At 41.8% G+C, this 17905-nt stretch overlaps 2 protein-coding genes across 2 annotated transcripts in view; one reads left to right on the forward strand and one right to left on the reverse strand.

Moving 5' to 3' along the window:
• The window catches only part of TMEM169 (transmembrane protein 169), a 254139-nt gene that overhangs the window by 47801 nt on the left and 188433 nt on the right, over nt 1-17905 (forward strand). The gene's annotated exons all lie outside the window — the stretch shown is intronic.
• ERCC3 (ERCC excision repair 3, TFIIH core complex helicase subunit) overlaps nt 1-17905 on the reverse strand; it is a 51346-nt gene that overhangs the window by 20391 nt on the left and 13050 nt on the right. Inside the window, exons 5-12 of the mRNA XM_050917043.1 lie at nt 16709-16844; nt 16357-16515; nt 14349-14553; nt 11361-11675; nt 8508-8692; nt 6066-6268; nt 2339-2435; nt 2026-2143 (exon numbers count right to left, since the gene is read on the reverse strand). Of these exons, the coding sequence (XP_050773000.1) occupies nt 2026-2143; nt 2339-2435; nt 6066-6268; nt 8508-8692; nt 11361-11675; nt 14349-14553; nt 16357-16515; nt 16709-16844 (1418 nt within the window). The remainder of the gene's footprint in view (nt 1-2025; nt 2144-2338; nt 2436-6065; nt 6269-8507; nt 8693-11360; nt 11676-14348; nt 14554-16356; nt 16516-16708; nt 16845-17905) is intronic.

The raw sequence follows: 17905 nt of genomic DNA on the forward strand, positions 1-17905 counted from the left end.
AGTGGCTATTTAGGGACCACAGAACCAACAACAGTACACTGTGACCACCTAGGCCAAGCAGTAGTTAGATTCCTCTTCCTTAATTGTGGCTGCCATCATTACAGAATGGCAGCCAAAACTTAAGTTTTTTAAATTTACATCTATTTGAAAAGGAAAGCCTTTCAGGACTGAAATAAATGTTCATTCTGATTTTCAACAGATTAGGTTTGAAGTGCAGAGTGATAAGTGTTAAGCACTGACCTGCTCTGAGATCCGCCACTCAGAAATTTCTCAACTCAAAATCCACAGCTCAGAAAATGGCAATTTCAAGTACTAACATTATGCAACTACAAAGAATACTTGAAAATATACTCTCATTGTCTTGCAAACATGTTTAGCTGGTTTTTAAATGTGAAATTTATGCTGGTGGAAGGTACCAGTCAGTCATCCATCTCGTGGTTGAAGAAGGGAGGATATCTGAAGCACTAAGGCCTGGTCTACACTGGGGAGCGGGGGGTGTCAAAGTAAGATCCCGTAGCTGAAGTTGACGTATCTTATTCCAACTTACCTCCCGTCCTCACGGTGCAGGATCGACAGCCGTGGCTCTTCCATTGGCTCCGCTACCGCCACTCGCTCTGGTGGAGTTCCGGAGTCAACAGGGAGCACATTCGGGGATCGATATATCGCGTCTCGACAAGACGCGATATAATCGATCCCCAATAAATCGATCGCTACCCGCCGATACGGCAGGTAGTCTGGACGTACCCTTAAATCTGGTTCATGAGTTCAGAGGGGGGCTCGAAAGTTATGTTCCATGAAAGTGTCATGGTATGGGAGCAGTGGCTGAGCTTGCAGGTCCTTGTGCCATAGGGGCCTTCAGCTTTACTGGGAGCTAATCAGTACCCAGTAGATTCAAGCCACCAAAGCATTCTTCCATCAAGTATAAAATGGTGAGAAGCCCAAGATGTGTCAAGAAAAAGAGTCAATCTTAAAATTCTCTAAGTAGGAAGGAAGAGAACCAATTGAGACTCCTGCATTCCACCCCACCCCACGCCACCCAGAACCACAAAGCTTGAAAAAAGCCCTTATCCAATGGGGAGGAAGAATGAATAGAGGGTCCTACTCAGGAGATGGTGGGAAGGGAGAACAGTATGCTACAGATCATGCCACTCGAAAGCCTGGAAGGGAGGCACAGAAGTACATCAAGGGGAAAAAAAAGGATGTGTTTGTTAACCATTTTCTGAAGTTTTGGTGGTTCCATGCTCATCCACACCTGTCCTCTACAGAACAGAAAAAGAACCAAGCAGCACTAGTGCAAGCTTTCCCACACCACTTTGCCAGTGTCTGACTGCTGCTCTAGAGGGACTATCTAGACAAGTGATAAGATAATTCAGTCTCCACAAGCAGACAAATACTTGACCTCTGCAGATACTTTCAATAATAATATCGATTTGTGCTCATTTTGACAGTGGTGTTGGTAATGTTGACACTTGCTCATTAGGAACTGCAATGAGACCCAAGCACCAGAATACTGATTAAATGTGCTTCAAGAGAGCACTTTGCTGCTGCTCAGAATATGCATGTGGGGCTTCCTGAAGAAAATGGACCGTAAGTTCTTAAAGGAAAGGAAAGGCAAAACAAAGGAAGAAGAGAGACCCAAGCAGGAACAAGGGGTGATCAAGTGTTCCAACAGGCAGACTGGAAAGGATAAGAGAAAACCAAAAAATAGGAAATGGAGAAAGATAAATACATGGCTAAGAACAGGTAAAGGAAGGAAAGAAAAAAAATCAGGATAAGAAGTAGAGAACATGAAAGAAGCAAAAAAGAGCTGGTTCCTTAGTGCAGCACAGTTCAATAGCTACTCTCCAATTTTCATCTTATATGTAACCTTGGGTCAACAGTGGCCACTGCCAACTATGGCAATCTGCCTGCTTCGTTATATGGATGCTTTGTGTTACACCAACATTTGAGTGTTCAACCTAAATTAAGAATTCCTAATCTCATACCAGACCTCAAGACACAGAGCCCAAGAATGACCTCATTTACCTTTTTTGGCTCTCAGCACTCGTCCCAATCTTTGAGCCTCCTGTCTTCGAGACCCACCATGGGACGAAATCTGAATCAGAACATTGGCTTCTGGTAGATCAAACGATGTGTCACCTACCTACAATACAAAAGCAGCCTCTGAGCAATAAGCTGGTTTTCCCACATTAAGAAATGAAGACAATGAAAAATACAACTTTGGTGATGCAATAAGAAGTACGTCAAACGTAAGCTGGCACATGTAACATGCTGCATTTTAAAATTGAATTTGCACACTTCAACGTGATGCAGTATGACAGTGAATGCCTTCACTTACCTTGGAAATAAAGATAGTGTTGATTTTTGGATTGTGCTTGAAGTTCTGTAGAATCTGCATTCTCTCTCCTTGTGCAGTAGGACCATATATGTAAGGTCTAAGATAGAACGAACATTGAAAGGAATTGGTTCTCAAGACTTCTCAGAACTATTTATCCTTAGGTTAGGATACCACAGAGGGGAGTGCAATATAACCATTTAAAATTTCAGATCAGTCTAGAAATAGGAGCGTTTTGGGTTTTGTTTAAAAACAAAAAAAGTTGTGCTGCTCATCTTTAACCCTTTGGCTCTTTACTGTAACCCTGCCCAAATGTATCCTGAATCACCACCTGGGGCAAACCCAAGCTGCCAGAGGAAGATATCTTTCCACTTTCTGCAGAAATAAATATGACAGTGGTAAATGCTTTTCATTTGCTGTGTTCTGACTGAACTGTGGAGCAGTGGACTGAAAACATTTGCTAATCCCAGATGAAAGGCTGAATGCAGCTGTTAAAATAAAAAGGAGGGTGGTTGGTTTTTTTTGCTCAAATCCAATGAGCCAGCATATGGACAGCTGTGCCCTTCTCACTTCTTCCCACTTGAATCCTTAAGAATCCAAGTTTCCCTTTTAATTAAATTCTCAGTGTCTCAAGCTGGCTGTTAGGTATTTTATCTGGAAATGATGTCTATGTTTTGAAGTCAACACCTTTCTCCTCCTCTCCAGTAACCCAGTTACAGTTCGGGACCAGAATAGAATGTCCACTGGGTTCTATGGAAAAGAGCAGCACAACCTGGGATTTACAACGGTGGAGGAAGCTATGAGACTCTTTAGCATACCTTGCAAGCCGACACTCAAAGATTAAGATATATGTGGTCAATTCTTACTTCTGTCTGATATCTCAAGCTGACAGCAGTGAAGTTCAGACTGTACAGGTTATCTCCTTACAGAGTCCGAAGGGAAAGTGATAATACAGGATTTTGTGAGACTGTTGTACATACCCTGACTTTGTACCTGCAGAGCTGGATTTCCCCTGGATCTCCTTCGTTCCACAAAGTCTCCCAACTACCGTACATTAGCAGCAGTTCTCCATAACACCACATATAACCTGACCCCTTGATCGACTCCCTCCCACTTTAAAGTTTGCTGTGAATCTCCAGGATTTGCTGCAAACTCCAGGGCCTGACTATAAATGCAAGAGAAACCTGCAATAATGTGTAGCTGCTGCTCTTCCATCTCTTTCCCATTCTTTGAAGAAGCTTGTTAACAAGCACCTTCAAAAACCAAGAGAAGCAAGTTTCATAATTCATGTTAAGAAGTTTTTTCCCTATTTTTTTTAAATAGGCCCAAAAGTTTAGCTTAAGTTTACATGCTGCACACATCACCATGGTATCTGAGCACAAGAACCCAACTCATAGCATGTCAAAGCCTTCTACACGCCCTGAGTATTGGCAGTTTTCACTAAGAGAAGACATTAATGTCATTCTAGTTTTTGTGCTGCCAAATCTCCTCTAATCCAATTCTTCTACTTGGTACATTTTAATAACAGTCTTTTCCTAGCCAAAGCTGAAGTGGCTCATAGGAATGAGACACAAATTGTTTTAAACAATACTGTTGTTGTACAGCTAGTGAGACCCTGTAATGCTTCTATAGTTATCAGTCTGTCAGTACTTCTATTTTTAGCCTTCATTTATAATTTCATTTTAGGATGTGAAGGTGATATTTGTCCCAAACAAAATTCACACACAAAACACCCGCTGTTGATTGAACTAAAATTAAAAAACTTGTGAGACCTTCACATGTCCATCAGGTACTGCTTCCCAAGGCTGTATACAGAGAGCTTGTCAAGCATTCGCCTCTACTGTTGTACCTAAACCAAAAAAATGGGATGACCTAAAACTGTTGGGTGTTTAATCTCCCCTTGACTCCCATCAGTTGGGTGTATCGTGATGAACAAGTTATAACACTTCCCTACCCAGAACAAACAAAAAACATCTAACAACAACTTGAAAAGCAATCCTTCCTCCAACCAATGGGAAGATAATGAGCCTCAAGGATCAATACCTGTGTCGTCATAATCTGTCAAACCCAGGAAGGCTGGACGTGTCTTCTATAAAGCAATTATTTAGATGTATTGATGGCTTTCATACAAGCTATACTAGCTTTTGCTCTGGATGATGCACAGAATGATGGTCAAGATGCCAGGATCAGCTCAAGAGACTCCTAATCTCAGCATGTAACATGAGCTTTAAGAAACTCTGCCTTTTCTGCCCCATGCCAATCCCCCATGACTGCCAAGCATTGCAATCCTGCCTTCCCTATGGTACTGACAGTTGTGTAACCTTGGGCTCCATTCCAGAGCCAAAGAGAATGATTTGGAAGACGGATTTTAAAAAAGCAATTCCTCCCCACCATCTTCCCGCAACTGAATAACTCTGCCAAAAACCTTCAGCAGTTTTACTTAAGATGTTTGAGAAACATTGTTACTAGTCACTAAGCTATAAGATTGCCTTCTCCTGTCCATCTCTTTTTATTCTTTACTCAAAGACTCATTATATTTATTATCTTATATGGAACACTGAACACAGTTATTAACATTCCAGAAGCATCATTCTAGCTAATCTCTGTCCAGACAGGTTTAAGAATAAAGATGAAAGAGACCACGAGTTCTGAATTTGGAAGTCATCCAGCACTGTTTGCTCAGCTTACTGTTTGAAGTCATAGTGAGCTGGTGTAGAATAGCTATTGCACTGCCATTCAAAACTCATCACAAATTTGGGAAAGAGAGATAAGGGAGTTTGGTTCTTCCCTGCCTGATACTTATGGAAGGGTTTCCTCCATGGAGCATGTGGAGAAGCCAGCCGTACCCTTTCAATCATGCATCGAAATCATGGCTTTTTTATTCCCCTCTCTTGGCAGAAATGGTGAGGAGCATTTAGCTCTGTAAACTTTTTCAGCTGTCCAGGAGTTTCCAACAGTATTTCTTACAAAAAACCAATCTCCTTTACTACTTCCTCATTAATCCTGCAAGCACTTTGATGCTAATCCCTTGGCAAATAAATTTTAATTTTTACCTCTGCTTTTGCAATTGAACCCCGCCTCAAAGAACAATTCCAAGGCAGCAGAGGAGCCCAGATGAGCTCCTACAGAAGCTGTGCTGCTGTCTATTAACTGCATTACAGTAGTGCGTGTAAGCACAATGTACTAGGCACTGTATAGACATGTTGTAAGAGCCATTGCCCCAAAGAGCTTAAAATCTTAGTTTTAAGACAAGACTGCCACAGGCCTGGAAGGGGGCAGAAAGCAGGGAAGGCCATGGCTTTCTGTGGGCCTTGAAGGATCCAGGGGCCCCCTGGTACAAAATTTCCTTCTCATTTCACATGGGGGCAGGGAGACTAGTCTGTTACACGCACAGACAGTTGAACATCCAAATAGCCTCTTATTTCGTCACTTGCCTACAATGCTTTTATCCTCAGCTCATTTTATTGTGACTATAAGCTCTCTACATAAGTACTGGTTTAAAATTCCTCTGTAGCCATACAGAAAATGCACATCTTATCTTATAATGTTACACTTGGAAAAATATATTGCAATACACATTGAAATTTACTTGAAGTGCTCTTCAATGATTCCTATCTTTATTAAGTTTAATGTTTACTATAAAAATGCCTGAAGTGATGGAAATTTGTGAAACATATTCATCTTCCAGTAAGGAGGAGGAGAGGTGCCCTCCTCATTCACAAATACTTACTTCCCTAGTCTGATTGCATACTCCTTCAATGCAAACACATTGTCAGCAAATACAATGATCTTGTCATTCCTTCGCTCATGAAATTTGATCAGGAACTGGCATGCTCTGAATTTATTTGGGTTCATAGTGTAGAGCAATATCCGCTTCTTTGTTTTGATAGCCACATATTCTCTGTAAAACTCTGGAGACATTGGGCACCAAACCTAGAATTTTTGAAAACACAAATTATACACAGTAATAATTAGTCAATATTATTTTATGAGATACCATTTGTAGTAGAAAACAGATATTTGTACATTTTAAGGCCAGAAGGTACCATTATAATCATCTAGTCTGATTTCCAGCATAACCCGGGCCAGAGAATTTTACCCAATAATTCCAGCAACAAGCTCATAACTACTGGTTGAACTAGAGGATATATTTTAGACATCCAATCTTGGTATAAAGATAGTCTTCTTCTGGACTTCACAGCACTAGTTGAAATCATCTCTTATAATCACTGTCAGCTGAAAGAGACATTTAGTCTTCATTAGCATATAAGTGCAGCAACTCACCAATCATGTTTTTAACATGTCCATGCCAAGTTCCAGTTAATTTTAAATTACTATTTTCCAGAGTTTTTTTCAAAATAATCCATAGCTTCACTGGTGCACATGTAGATTCTGCAGCTCCTGAAGTGCTAGTGTCAACTAATAAATGCTAGCTCAAATTAGTAGGGTTTTAGAGGCTTTCCCCATTTATGGTCTTCCCTTACAATACATTTTTTTAGCATTACATGATTTTATATTTAGTGAGAGACCTTTATTTACTGTCATATTATTGCATATAATTAACTGAATTTGAGGAACTTGCCACAAATGCAGTGTTATTATCCGTACACCATAGTTTAGAGTAGAAGTTCATCCTTTTTTTAAATCTATTCCACATACTATGCTAATTACCATAGATTCCAAGCACAGAACACTTGCAAATACAAGCTAAGAACAGATAACTACAGTGTAAATGAAAGCACAGTTTATAATTATTGTTTAATAGATCAAGTTTAAAAACATAAATCTGCCATTAATTTAAATGAACATTTGCATTATGGCATGGAAACAATACAGGAGAGACTACTGAATAATTATATGCTTCCTTAGTGGTCATTATTATTATCTTTTACTCAAATCCCGTCTTCAGTGCACAGATTAAACAAGTGGACCATACAATGGGTTTAGAAGAAGTTTCCTTTCCCACCAGGTTAGAGTCTAACAACGGAACTACTCTGGATTAGGCTTCTTCATAGCTCCTGCACATCCCCTACTTGAAAGGAGTAAGAAATTTTACATCAATGAGTATTTTCAGCTAGGACCAGCAGATGTGTGAGTTTGCTAGGGGAGAAGGGGGAAGACAGAAATAAAGGCTATTTCTTGGCAACAGAATAATTTAAATCACAGGATTTAGGAATTACTGCCACAGAGTACACAGGATCTTTCCCACTAAATGACTTATGCACTCGTTCAAGAGTAAAACTAGTAAAAATGCACTTCCATCCCCACTGATCTTTTAATTTTAATGCACTCCAAGGTATAAACCTGGTACAGCATCTGAGGACAAGTTTACTACAAATCAGAAACCTCCGGAAATAGAGCTAGTGAAAATATTAAAAATATTAGATAGGAGCAGCATTTACCTTTAACATGCTGCAGCTACTATCAATATAATTTTACATTCTGTAACTCACATACTGAAGCAGTGAACAAGCAAGCGATATATGTGGTAAATATGATCTGCTATATCATTGGGTAGCACTGCCCTCTACTGCCACTTGGAAGATCTGGATTCAGGAGCAACTGGGTTGCTTTCTCAGGCCAGAATAGATAAGGCAAGCTATGAAATGACACACTACATGAATGTAAATAAAGTTCATACCGATCACAGACGTTAGTTACCTCCCAGAAACCACCATGACTTTGTTGGTTGGTTGTTGAAATAATGTAGATTCTAAATTAAATGTCAAAAAAATCTAACACTCTCTTGAAGAACATGAACTCTCACAAAGCTACAGGCACCGAAGAAGAGTTCACAACAGAGAACATTCTTTGTGAGTTGTATGCCATATTTAACGCACAGGAGGTCAGCCTAGATGATCACGATGGTCCTTTCTGACCTTAAAGTCTATGACAGGGGTGAGCAAACCTTTTGGTCTGAGGGCCACATCTGGGTATAAAAACTGTATGGTGGGCTATGAATGTTCACAATATTGGGGCTGGGGTGCAGGAGGGTGTGAGGGCTCTGGCTGGGAGTGTGGGTTCTGGGGTGGGGCCAGAAATAAGGAGTTCAAGGTGCAGGAGCGGCTCCAGGCTGGGGCAGGGGGGTGGGGTGAGAGAGAGAGAGAGAGAGAGAGAGAGAGAGAGAAAATATAGACTCTAGCACTTGTGGTAGTAAAAAGCAGAGCATCACCTCAGCACACTGGACTTTAGCAATGTAGCCATTGTTCTGCAGCTCCATCCAGTTGGCTTCATAGAGTTTTGGTCCAATCAGGAAATTCAAGTCGACAATTTTGTCGTCTTCTCTGACGAGAGTAGCAGTCAGTCCCAGTTTGCAGTGAGCTTGCACAATGGTGAGCACACGTCTGAACATTTTGGCTAAGAAACACAAGGTGAGATTTCCTTTTGATTTCATAAATGGGTTAAAAAGACATGCACTGCAAGTGTGTAGATTTTGTTGTATTAGCTATATGCCAGAGATGAGCACGGTATAAATGGATAAGCAAATACGGGATTCCAATCTAATATTACTCCTACATTAAAACCAACTACTAGATTGGTTGTAGCTTTTGACTTATATTTAAGCACTTTTACTGCACTGTACATCTTCAAAGCTCTGTACAAACCTTAAGTAGTCCTCAGACCACAGTATTATCCATGCCAACTGTCCGGAGTGGCTCACCAACCCACTATCAAAGGCGAACTGCTCAAGCAATATAACAGCCTTAACATGGAGTCACAGAGAGTCTCCTTGGGCACCCAGGCAAGCCCGCCTTTGTGACAGAAGGACCGGTACACCAAAAAAATCACAACAATGTACAGGTTACTTCCAGTCCCAAAAGGATCAGTCACTTATCACCAGTCAAATGTACCTTAGATCTCTCACCAAAGACAATGCTAATAGCCAATCCTATATTAAGCTAACTAAAGATTTATTAACTAGGAAAAAGAAATTAGAGTTATTTGTAATATTAAAGCAGGTAAACTTATATATAAATGCATTACAGTCATAGGTTCCAAAAAGTAATAGCAGCTGCTGTAATATGCAGACTCTAACCCAAACTAAGCATCTTGGGGATCCCCTTGCTTATGCTTTGAAATACTGCCATGGTCAAATTCCAAGCAGCAGAGTGATATAGATCCTCCTGGTCAGGGATTTTTATTCCTTTCCCCCAGAGTTCAAATGGCGATGAGATGCAGATTTGTGCATATCCCCTCTTCGTGGGTGTGGGAGGAGCAATCAGCATAGTCTTTTGTTCATTTGATGTTCCACAGTAGTTTGTCTGGTGCCTAACAACTCGTGGTAAAACTAGTATTTTACACTTGGTCAGGTTTCTCTCCTGACTGTGGGGGTCTCCAGTTTCAGAAGAAACGCTTTTATAGTTACAAAGCAAACGCGACAATATTACCTTATAACATGGATATAAGAAGTGATATTGATGAAGGCAGCAACTCCTAAGCATTTCATAAAGTCCAAAAACTTAACACATCTCTATAAATCTAATACCTATTTTAACAATACTAACACACAGGTGAGCCAGACTGGTTTCCAGCTTTGCATTCCAGTGATCAGTGTGGCCTAGGGATCTTGCCATGAGCTGGCACCTGGACTGCCAGGATCACAATCCCTGTTTACCCGATGGAAAAAAAGAGATATACAGGTGTTAAGTGATTTGACCTAGACCACACAGCATTTCAGAGCCAGGATTAGAATACAGGAGTTCTACCATTCCTAGGTTCAGTTCATGGCATCATCTGTCTCAGGTATTTCTAGCACTACCATCATCACCTTTCTAGTAGTATAAAGCAGGCCATCTGCCTTACTTTTTCCAACCAAGTCTAAGAAGCGATGATGGTAAGAAAACTGAGGCAACAGCATAGATCTTCGTTAAAGTGGCTGCCAATGAGCAATGGCTATTTCCGTATTTTACCATTTCTCACACTTCTGTTAATACTCAAAAATTATATGCAAACCATTTCAGTAAAGGTATAGCACTCAGAGGCTAGGTCTACACTGGGGGCAAGGGGAGTTGACCTAAGATATACAACAAATAGCGTAGCTGAAGTTGGCGTATCTTAGGTTGATTTACCTGGCCGTGAGGATGGCAGCAAGTCGATTGCTGCCACTCCCCTGTTGACTCCAGTTCCACCTCTCACGCGCAGTGGAGTTCCGGAGGCGACCGCAGAGCAATCGGGGATCTACTTTATCGCATCTGCACTAGACACGATAAATCGATCCCCAATAGATCAATCACTACCCGCTGATCCGGCAGGTAGTATAGACATACCCAGAGACTTGGACTATATTTGTGGGCCATTTCTAACCAGCATTATCTTCTGTAAACTGAAATGCTCCATTCTTTCCTTCCAACACCATATATCCCTATCAACTATAAACAATTATTTCAGAAACAAATAAGCACGGGTATATTTCCTCCCAGTAAAATACATACATAGACAAAGGGATCCCTAACTTATTCATAGGGACCACGCTTCAAGAGATTGTATCAGGACACCTCCCTTCTCACTTAAGAGAAGGCAGACCAACTCCTCTCCCACTTGTGGTGATGTAACAGCCACGTGGCAACTTTAGCAACTGTTACATGAAAAGTAAATGGGTATTAAGTGTACTTCAAGAATCTTTTAGTGAAGTTTAAGCAGCTTCAGAAGAAAGCCTGCATCATGTGACCATCCATTCTCTGGACCAAAGCTCTAGAGATGACACTTCTTACTACTGTAATTAGGAAAAATAAGTACTAACATTACTATAATGCTTTCCCACTGGTATTAAGAATGGTAACACGTGTACCCTAATGAGTTGAGAGGTCTCTGGAAAGCAGTCTTCATATAAATACTACAGTATGAAAAAACTTGTACCAGACCCTGTGATCGTCTACATGTATTAAGCCTCAAATACTAAGCTATGAATTTATTCTAGAACTTCAGAACAACATTATGAGAAAGCCAGAAAGAAACTGCATGGCAACAGTAGCGCAGCGCATGGTCTGGGAGGAAGGGACTATTTAAGAATTTGTACACTCCTTACCAGGTATGGTGTGCACCTCATCAAGTATCATAAGGCCCCACTCTTGACTTTTAAGCCATTCCATTACTCTCTCTGCTTCCCAAGACCTCTTAGTTGTGTGTCCCAACATAGAGTAGGTGCTAATGGCAACAGAGCAGCCGATAGGCTTGTCCTTGGCATCTGATGTGAATCGACAGATCTGGCTGTCATCTATGGTGGACCACATTTTGAACTGGGCTTTCCACTGCTCCACAGAGACAGAAGAGTTGCCAAGTACCAGGCAACGCTTACGGACTGTACACGCAGCTGTAACTCCAACTAAAGACTTGCCAGCACCTGCAGGAGGGAAGGAAATATAAGAGCAACTGTCATCAGTAATCAACCCGACAGACAGATCCCATCATTCCTTGGATAAAAAGGGGGAAGGGAGGAAAACCACTGTGGAATGGTTGGCCAGGAAACGTCCTAGAGCAGGGGAAATTTCTCAGTAGCCACAGCTTTAAGACTATAACAGAAGCAGCAGCCTTTACATATTAGCATATGAAACCACATATCTCTGTTTGCTGCTTGTCATACGCTTACGAAAAATCTCAGCAAAATCACTGCAATTAATGTTCTCTTTGCAGCAAAATGAACTCCCCTAGTTACACCAACCTAACCCGTGGGTAGACAGCGCTATGTTGATGAGAGCTTCTCCTGTTAACAGAGCTACTGCCTCTCATGGAGATGGATTAACTACACCAACAGGAGAAGCTCTCCCATTGGTGTAGAGCCATCTTCACTAAAGCACTACAGCCGTACAGTAAAGGCTGTATATGTAGATAAACCTTTAGATTAGACCAGATGGCTTCAGCAAGCTGCTAGTTACTGACAGGGTCTTCGCTGCTTTTACAGGCTGAGCCCACTGCACACTCCAGAGGCTCCTTGCATTCCTCTATTCCCCACCCCTATAAGCACCCTTTCTGCCATTCTCATAAGAACGGCCAGACTGGATCAGACCAAAGGTCCATCTAACCCAGTGTCTTGTCTTCCAACAGTGGCCAGTGGCAGGTGCCCCAGAGGGAATGAATGGAACAGGTAATCAAGTGATCCATCCTGTGTCACCCATTCCCATCCCCTGCTATTGCAGAGACTCCCTGGCAGTTTCCCACCGACGCCCTCCGTCATGCCAGAGCTGTGTGTACTCTCAGACCCTCATGGATCACCAATGGGTTAAAAGATAGGAAAACAAGGAATAAATGGTCAGTTTTCTGACTGGAGAGAGATAAATAGTGGTGTCCACCAGGGGTACTGGGCCCAGTCCTATTGAACATTCATCAATGATCTGGAAAAAGTGAGGTGGCAAAATTTGCAGAGGATACAAAATCACTCATGATAGTTAAGTCCAAAGCAAAAGGTTACAAAAGTATCTCACTAAACTGGGTGACTGGGCAACAAAATGGCAGATGAAATTCAATGCTGATAAATGCAAAGTAATACACACAGGAAAACATATGCCCAACTATAAATACAAAATGATGGGGTCTAACTTAGCTGTTACTACTCAAGAAAGATCTTAGAGTCTTTGTAGATAGTTCTCTGAAAACGTCTGCTCAATGTGCAGCAGCGGTAGCCAAAAAAAAAAGCTAACAATGTTAGGAACCATTAGGAAAGGGGTCAATAAGAAGACCGAAAATATCATAGTGCCACTATATAAATCCATGATAAGCACACACCTTGAGGCCTTGGCTACACTGGCACTTTACAGCGCTGCAACTTGCACTGCAAGATACATGCTGTAAAGTGCCAGTGTAAGCAGTGCCCCAGCGCTGGGAGTGCGGCTCCTAGCGCTGCAAATTAATCCCCATGAGCAGGTGGAGTACTTGCAGCGCTGGGAGAGCTCTCTCACTCACACTCACACTTCAAAGCACTCCCACAGCGGCGCTTTGAAGTTTCAAGTGCAGCCAAGCCCTCAATGTGTGCAGTTCTGGTCACCTCATCTCAAAAAAAAATAAAATAAAATAAAAAAATATATATATATTAGAAATGGAAAAGGTACAGAAAAGGGCAATGGAAATGATTAAGGGGATGAAACAGCTTCCATAGGAGGAGAGATGAAAAAAACTGGGACTTTTCAGCTTGGAAAAGAGACAGTTAAGAGGGGATCTAATTGGAGGTCTATAAAATCTTGACTGGTGTGGAAAAAATGAAGAAGGAAAAAATAACACTTTCACATAAACACAAGAACCAGGTGGCATGTGATTAAATTAATAGGCAGCAGTCTTAAAACAAATAAAACAAAATAGTTCTTCGCACTACACAGTCAACCTGTGGAATTCATTGTCAAGGGAAATTCTGCAGGTCAAAACTATAGCAGTGTTCAAAAATCAATGAGCTAAGTTCATTGAGGACAGGTCTGTCAATGGCTATTAGCCAAGATGGTCAGGGATACAACTCCATGCTCTAGGTGTTCCTAGCCTCTGACTGCCAGAATCTGCGAGTGGACACAGGGAATGAATCACTTAATGATTGTTCTCTGTTCTCTTCCTTCTCCTGGAAGGACCTGGCATTGACCACTGCCAGAAGACAGGATACTGAGCTAGAAGGACCACTGGTCTGACCCAGTATGGCTTTTCGTACATTTCCTGCTTTGCCATCCTTATTTCTTTTCTTTCTATTTGGAAGGTAAATCGTTCAGGGTGTCAACATTTTAAAACTCTATTGGGACAATCAGTAGAACTGAGTTGGGGGAGGTATTGTTAGGTTGGAAGGTGTTAATGGCTGCCAGCGACTGGCTCTTTGATCTACAAACGTTTGTAGACCGAGCTGCTAACCAGACGCTAGAGGCTCTGTGTCTGTCCCCTCCCTCCATTTTTTCCACAAAAATCAACAGGATTATGCTCAGAACATTCCTTGAAAGTATCTGGAATTGATCAGCTGTGGCAGTCAAAAACTGTTACAAAAACAGAGAAATGCCATCTAGTTGTGTGTAAGGCCTTGCTTCAGTTCAGGCAAAATCCAACTACTTACCACATGGCAGGACAATAACACCAGATCTAGCACGCCCATTCCCAAACATCTTCCTTAGACTTTTCTCCTGGTAAGGTCTGAGAACAGCTGTGGGCTTCAGGTCTATATTAATGTCAGGATTCACTGAATCATTTCTGAAGTCATACTCTGCCAGCAAGGGGTACTCCAAGTGGATGCAACGCTTCTGAAGCTCTTCAATCATTTCCTGGAAAGGAAACAAAGCTTCTAACAGCACATTCTCAATTTCTGAAACCTGCCGAGGATTTTTTTTAAAATCGCCAGTTTATATATACGAGCTGTATCAAGGCAAGTTAATTGTTCTTTTACACCCTTTGCTTGCTCTGTAACACCAGGAGTTAAAACCTATTCCCAGAATTTTGCTGATGATCAAAGCAGAAAACAGAACAATTTAAGTATTATTGTATATTAGAAACAAAAGGGAGGAAATTATTGGCAAATGGAAAAAAGTGAGATATTCAAATCGCTGAAAGAGTGTCATTCTGTAGGGTAAGCGCGTGATAATGTCCTTTATAGGATTATTGACAAATCCCTTCTTCAAAACACAAAAAATTCAAAATACAGCATATCTGATCACTGTTTTTAATTGAAGAGCCACAAAAGCTACACATCTGGCAACTGAGACATCTTCGCTCCCCTGTAACAGTTACTCTGCCTCAACAGCATGTTGCTTTTAATTGCTATCTGAGACATTGAAAAAATGACCCGAATAGCCTGCTGATTTTCTTTAGGTTTCCAATAAGACAACAAAAGATTTGCCAAGTCTGCGATAAAACTATAGAAACTTCACAAAAAAGCCTCGCAAGTAAATCTGATCTAATACAGTCAATTCATATACAGCACCTGCTACCTGTTAAGCACCGATATGCTCCATTCTGTACATGACAGAAATATAAAAAGCATCTTTGTCCAAAGATTTTATAATCCAAGAGATTTACACAAAACACTGCAAGAAACCCAACAAAACCTGATTCAAACCCCTGCATGATCTCACACCTCACTATTTACACGCTCCCGGGATGGGGAAGGCCCTTGACGAACAGAAATGAGCCTAACAGAAGCAATAACATTAAAGGTTCCACACCCGCAAACAAGAACAGTGAATCTCTTTACATAGGCCAGGTTTGCATAAGGAGTAAGAATGGTATTGTAGCTAAGGCACTAGAGTGGAACTCATGAACTCTGTACTTCAGCAAGTCGCTTAAGCTCCAGGGACCTCAGCTCTTCATCTGCACGAAGGGAAACAAACAACGATCTCTACACCACACACAATTGGTTCTTTTGAGGATTGAGGTTGGGATTTTCAAATGTGCCCAAGAGAGTTAAGCACGCAACTCCCTTTTAACTTCCATAGGCTCCTCTGAAAATCATAGCCAAATTCACTAGTATTCGTGACGTGCTCAGAAATTACAACGAGTACCAAAGGAAAGTCCACAAGATCTTACCACGCTCCTCAAACATATGGGGTATGCATGCAAGCCACATTAACCTACTCTATTCAGCAAGAGCCAACAAGGTAAATTTAAGGACAGTTTCACAGTTGCCAGAAGCTGCTGGGACTGGAAGGAGATGTGAAGTCACACAAAACATCCAGGTGGATTTAGGATCTGCCTTCACACTATATTAATATTTTCAAGTAATTACCTCACTAAGGTTTGGTAAACGTAATAGTCTACGAGGCACCTAACACAGAGGTAGCACATTCAATCCTGCAGAAAGGGAGCCCGCCATATGCCCTACCAACTGCCCTGTAGCCTGCCAACAGCGCTCACGCAGCAGCCAGGGAAGAGGTAGTGTCTAGTCCCTCCCATCAGGCTGGAGAGGAAGATTCTGATGTGGGACTTTCAGAAGTGAGGGAAGAAATCTTTGTGGCTCAGAGGGCTCCCCCGATAGAAAAGCCTTAGAATATGATATTTAGCAATCCCATATACAATTGCCTGCTGTGGGACTCACTAGGACCACGGATACCAAGGGGTTAACAGATATTTACCTGCTTGACTTCAAAAGATACAGTCTGTGTTTCTTCCTCCTCCTCCTCATCTTTGTCCATCTGCTCGTAAAACTCAAATAAATCAGCTGGGACATCCGATTTATTCTGAGCATCTGTCCCTTGTGATGTTGAAGGACCTCCGTCACTGGATTTTGAAATCTGAAACAGGAATTTAACAGAAGCCGTTAGAGATTCTCACTGAGCAATGGTTCATTGATGAAGCACAGAGCACTTGCAACATTTACAACAGAAGGAAGCATGCAATGATCACCACCGCAGATAATCAACAGCATGTACAGCCTCACAAAGGGGAATCCAGCATTTTAGATGGTGACCCTCGATCCCAACGTACTGCTGATTTACTCGTGAATGTCTCCGTGATGAGCTCTGTTTCTTCTCCCTCAGCGTTTCTCAGCCGACACTCTCTGATGACCTGGTCCTGAAGAAGCTGCTGGATGACTTCAGGGTGGGTGCTTTCGACAAAATACCTAGATGGAAAGAACAAACAAGAACTATACAAGCAGCTCCCAACAAGTTTAAAGCACGTTATGCCAATCAGATAATGTGTCTGAGCACCCACCAGAACACTGGCACTGACGTTGTAATCTACCTGACAGTGATTCCAGATGGAGTCACTCAAACTCTAGCATCTCGTGTGTGTGTGTGTGTGTGTGTGTGTGTGTGTGTGTGAAGGTTAAAACAATTGTTGCTACTGCAAAGAACTTTTCACAGATACCCTCACAGCAAATATTTAGCTGCTAAAGATTCCCTTGCTTGAATAATCCATTAAAAAAATAGATAAGACTTAGAAAGACTTCAAAAGCACCATTTAGATAACCTTGAAAATCTCCCCAATTCACAGCCCATCTCTAAAAGGAGACAATTCTTTTGAAGCCTAATTGGGGTGGGGCCAGGAAAGGAAACTGAGTACACGAGGTGAGCTGCCTGAGCCCTTAGTATTAAAGCAGAAGCTATGAAAACCTTACGCTACAACCCCTAGAAGTGTTTCTTCCCCTTGAAGCTTGCCAATAAAGATGCTCGTTAGAGAGTCTTGTTAAAATTTGAGCCTACAGAAGCTGAAAAAAGTTTGAACTGGAGAAGCAGAAGGTGGTTCAGGGAGGCCTCCTAAAACTGCTATAAAGAGTTTGCTGGTATTGAACATAAGAACGGCCACACTGGGTCAGACCAAAGGTCCATCTAACCATGTATCCGGTCTTCCAACAGTGGCCAATGCCAGGTGCCCCAGAAGGAATGAACAGAACAGACAATCATCGAGCGATCCATCCCCGTCGCCCATTCCCAGTTTCTGCGAAACAGGCTAGGGACACCATCCCTACCCATCCTGGCTAATAGCCATTGATGGACCTACCCTGCATGAATTTATCTAGTTCTTTTTTGAATCCTGTTATAGTCTTGGCCTACACAATATCCTCTGGAAAAGAGTTCCACAGGTTGGCGGATCTCTGTTTTACCCAAAGAGGCAGGTTAAAAGGGAGGCAACAGGGACAGGGCACTGGGAGTCAGGAGCCCTGGGTTCTATTCCTGGCTC

The sequence above is a fragment of the Gopherus flavomarginatus genome, chromosome 10 (assembly GCF_025201925.1).
Source record: "Gopherus flavomarginatus isolate rGopFla2 chromosome 10, rGopFla2.mat.asm, whole genome shotgun sequence".
NCBI classification, from domain to species: Eukaryota; Metazoa; Chordata; order Testudines; family Testudinidae; genus Gopherus; species Gopherus flavomarginatus.